Source organism: Nannochloropsis gaditana (genome assembly GCF_000240725.1).
Source record: "Nannochloropsis gaditana CCMP526 unplaced genomic scaffold scaffold1307, whole genome shotgun sequence".
In the NCBI taxonomy this organism is placed as follows: domain Eukaryota; class Eustigmatophyceae; order Eustigmatales; family Monodopsidaceae; genus Microchloropsis; species Microchloropsis gaditana.
The window spans coordinates 1-3,746 of NW_005802646.1; the positions used below are offsets into that span (position 1 = coordinate 1).

Genomic DNA, 3,746 nt, shown 5'->3' on the forward strand with positions numbered 1-3,746 from the left:
CACGCGCCTGCCCCCGTGGGGCCTCGCGTTGATCGTGGTGGCACTCTCCGTGGTCTTTTACTTCCTCTTGGAGTCGTATTTGGTCGTGTTTTTCACGGCCTTGGTGGGTTCTGTGGCCTTTGCCAACGGCCTGGACGCGATTTTGAAGACGGGGTTCAACGAGGAGCTGACCCAGGCCCTGACTTCCAAGGACCCTTCCGACGCGGAGCCCTTTCAGGGAACGGAGGACATGTTGCCCATTGTGTACGCCTTCTTTGGGTGCTTGGTCTTGGGGATGATCACGCAGGTGTGCGTCTCCCGGAAGATGCGGAGACAGGCAGACGGGGAGGAGGACAGAAAAGCGCAGCAGCGACGACGGGGGATGATGTTTGAGGAAGAGAAGGACATGGAGAGCGGGGGGGCGGTGGCACGCTTGTACTAAAGGGAGGCGGGCAGGGAAGGAAAGGGAAGGAGAGGTGCGTCGAAAGCTGGTGGAGAGCCGGGTGGGGATACCCTGTCCGCGCGCGAGGGTCAAGGGAGGAATGGACAGGAAAGCATTTCGCGGGACTGTGGGGTGCGGGACTGGCCGTGAGCCTTGCGAGGCCTCGGGGAGATGGCACGGCTTTGCTCCCCTAGGGGTATGAGTTCAAAAGACAGGAAATAGGGAAGGGCGGAAAAGGTTGAAAAGGAAGACCGTCGTCTGGGTCCTGCGGTCTATATTCGTTATCGGCGTGGATTGCGTCGTTGGTATTTCATCTCGCTGCTTACAAGTATTCTTTGATAAAGAAAACGTCCACCAACCCTCAACACCCTCTCCTTCCCCCTCCTCCTCCCCCCTCTCCTCCTCCAATCTACATCCCCTTGAAGTTGTCCTCACGCCATCCTCTGAGCAATCATCTCCTCCTCATGCACGAAAAATGCCCGAGTTCCCACCAGCCGTTCCACGATCTTTTTACTGCCACTCGTGCCCATCATGACCTACCTATGTCCCCCCCGCTGCTCCCGCCCTCCCGCCCTCCCAGTCCTGTTTCCCTGCCTCCCCCCCTCCCTCGCCCGCGGTTGGGTCCCATTGCTTGACAAACTCTGCCATCAACCCTTCCTCGCCATCTAGCCTGCTCTCGTCCGCTCCAACTAAGAGGGCCTCCAACAGAGGGTCCCAGTCTTCTTCCCGCCCGCCTCCAGCCGTGCGCCCTCCCACGGAAGGGATGGTGAAGGGCAAGGTGTCCGGGCCTTCCTTCGGCCTTTTTTGCTCCAGTGCGTCTTCTTCTGCTCCCAAGGCCGCAATTGTTTCGCTAACATTTGTCCCTCTCGCTTCCAGGGTCACCGTCCGCATGGACGGTGCCACCGCCGGAATGACGTGGGAGAAGGCGGAAGGCTCGTTCTTGAAATGGTGCTCTGGGGGGGTCACGGGGGTGGCGGCGTTCCTCGCGCCCATCGTATGAGCCGAGGGGGTGATAGTCGCGGAGTGAAGACGGGCAAGCTCCTGCTGCATGCTGGTGACGAGAGCACGAAGGCTCAGAACCTCCCTCCGGCGCGTCACAACTTCCCCCCACGCGAACGACAGATGGCGTTTAAGCTCAGTTTTAGTGTACTGACTCATCATTTTCTCGAGAGAGTCTGTTACCGCGCTTGTTTTAGTTGATGTGGGTGAGAGTTCATGTGGCACTTTGGACTTGGAGCTCACCATAGTCGTCGTGGGAGCACGGGAGGAGGAGCGAGTCCGATGTCTTGCAAGACGTTCGCTGCGGGTCATGATGATCCTGTGTCCGAATTTTCTTCTTCTTTAAGTATTATTTCGGTTCTTGCCAAGGCAGGATTCTCCTTGTTCGCAAAGTGACCCACTACAGCTTCAAGGACGGGCAGCAAAATCTACGAGGTTAACGAAAGAAAGAGTCGTGTCGAAATTGGATGGACGTGGCTTGTTTTAATTTGGCGTTTCCACACGATTAAGAGCGGGGGGGGGGAGGAGGGGAAAGGAATACATGATAAGGACTCCTCGGAGCTACTTACCTCGTAATTTTCGGTCTTGGCACCTGGTGCACTTGTTTCCATGCATAAAGCAGGCAATGTCTTACAGGAAATCCACACCCGACAATTTTACAGAACGTCTCATTGCGCCCCTCGCATGGTCCGCGTGGTTTCATTGGTCCTTTTTTTAAGTTTCCCCCTCTTGTTCCTCTGTTACGTCACCGTCTTGGCAACGGCTAGCTCGTTCACGACCTGAAGAACAACCATAACATTTAAACACGCTAGGCCAAGCAAATTCCCTTATACCCCCTCGCATTCCCGTTGGTCTGGACACACTTCATCCTTATCAATACACTGGCATTGCCACGGGGTGTCCAGCCTCGTTTTTGTTGTCATTCTCTCCGGCCGATGTCGGCGGACTCGGGGGCACTCCTGGGATTAACCCCTGCATCATGATCCTCGTCCCTCCCCCATATTACTACCACGCCCGGGCAACTCACAACTCCTATTTTGCGCATGTTCTTTCTAAGATAGTGTCAGGTGTACCCGTGCCGGGTTAGAAGTTTGGTGAGGGACGACTTGATCGTTTTTGTCCATCGCTATTTCCCGGCGCCCACACAACGTGTAACCCCCCTCACTCTTTGGGGATCGAATCATCGATGGCAACCCTTTCGAAGGAGGACTTCATGGACGAAGACCTCGACTTATCGGGTTTGGATGAAGACTTGTTCATTGGTTTGATGGGTGAAGGGGAGGGAGTGAATACTTTCATGCTAGACGACGTCAGGGAGGATGGCCTGACATGTCCGTCGGTGGTGGATGATTCGCCTTCCCCTTTCACTGCTGTCTCTGCGGCGGTAGCCACGAGTTTCAAGGCGGAATGCATGGATGACGATCAATCGAGCCATGTGCACGGGGAGAGTTCAGCAGAGGCGTTTGACCTGGGCGTATTACCGGAAAGCATCCATGCGCAGCAGCAGGATGGAATTATTCCGGAGCAAGAAAACCAATCAGGACTCAAACGAAACGCCCATCCGCGAAAACTATCAGACACTGGCTCTTTATCCTCACCGCACGCACAACAATCCCCCATTTCCGGGGCCAGCCCCTCCCACGGCGATGGCCGGAGCAAGACGAGGCATGTCGGCAAGGGAGGCCGGCCCTCGCTCCCCTCCTACCCAAAGGGGCCGCCTGCACCAAGCGGCCTTTACCCCGGAGCGACAGCCATACCCGCAGTGGTGGTAGTATAGGGAAGGGAGAGAGCGACGGTCGACGCGTCGTGAAAAGCGAATCTTTCCGATCTGGGAGGCCGCCACCTCTCTCGTGTTTTATGGGCCCCGGGGCCGATTGGGAAGGAGGGGAGCGTTCGGGAAAACTCCAAGACGCGAAAATGGACCGTCACACTCTCAAGCGCCCTGCCTTGGAAGACATCAGGAGCACGCCTTCGTCCTGCTCCTCCTCCACCTCCACCGGCAGCAGTCACAGCCGCAGTGGTGGGAATGAGGACGCGGAGCTCACCTCCGCCTTGGCGGCTCTGGAACGCCAGGGCTTGGCGCCACAGGAACTGAAGAAACAGCGACGCTTGATCAAGAACCGGATGGCGTCCCAGCAGCACCGGGAGCGGCAGAAGCAGCAGCTCGAGCACCTGCAAGCCTCCTTGGCGGCGAAGGAGGAGGAAATCATGGCCTTGCGGGTAGAGAGGGACGTGCTGCGGACAGCCAACGGCGAAATGAAGAAAGAATTGGGCAGCCTGCGTCATGCGCTCGGCGTTCCAGGACCTGAGGGGGGAGGCGGGGGGC

The 3,746-nt window shown here is 57.3% G+C and overlaps 1 protein-coding gene across 1 annotated transcript; it reads left to right on the plus strand.

The window, feature by feature from the left end:
* Positions 1–2,479: 2,479 nt before the first annotated feature.
* NGA_0709100 (uncharacterized protein) lies at positions 2,480–3,745 on the plus strand. The gene has a single exon (XM_005852395.1). It carries the CDS (start codon positions 2,607–2,609, stop codon positions 3,195–3,197), a length of 591 nt encoding a protein of 196 aa, XP_005852457.1. The 5' UTR covers positions 2,480–2,606; the 3' UTR covers positions 3,198–3,745.
* Position 3,746: the final 1 nt, after the last annotated feature.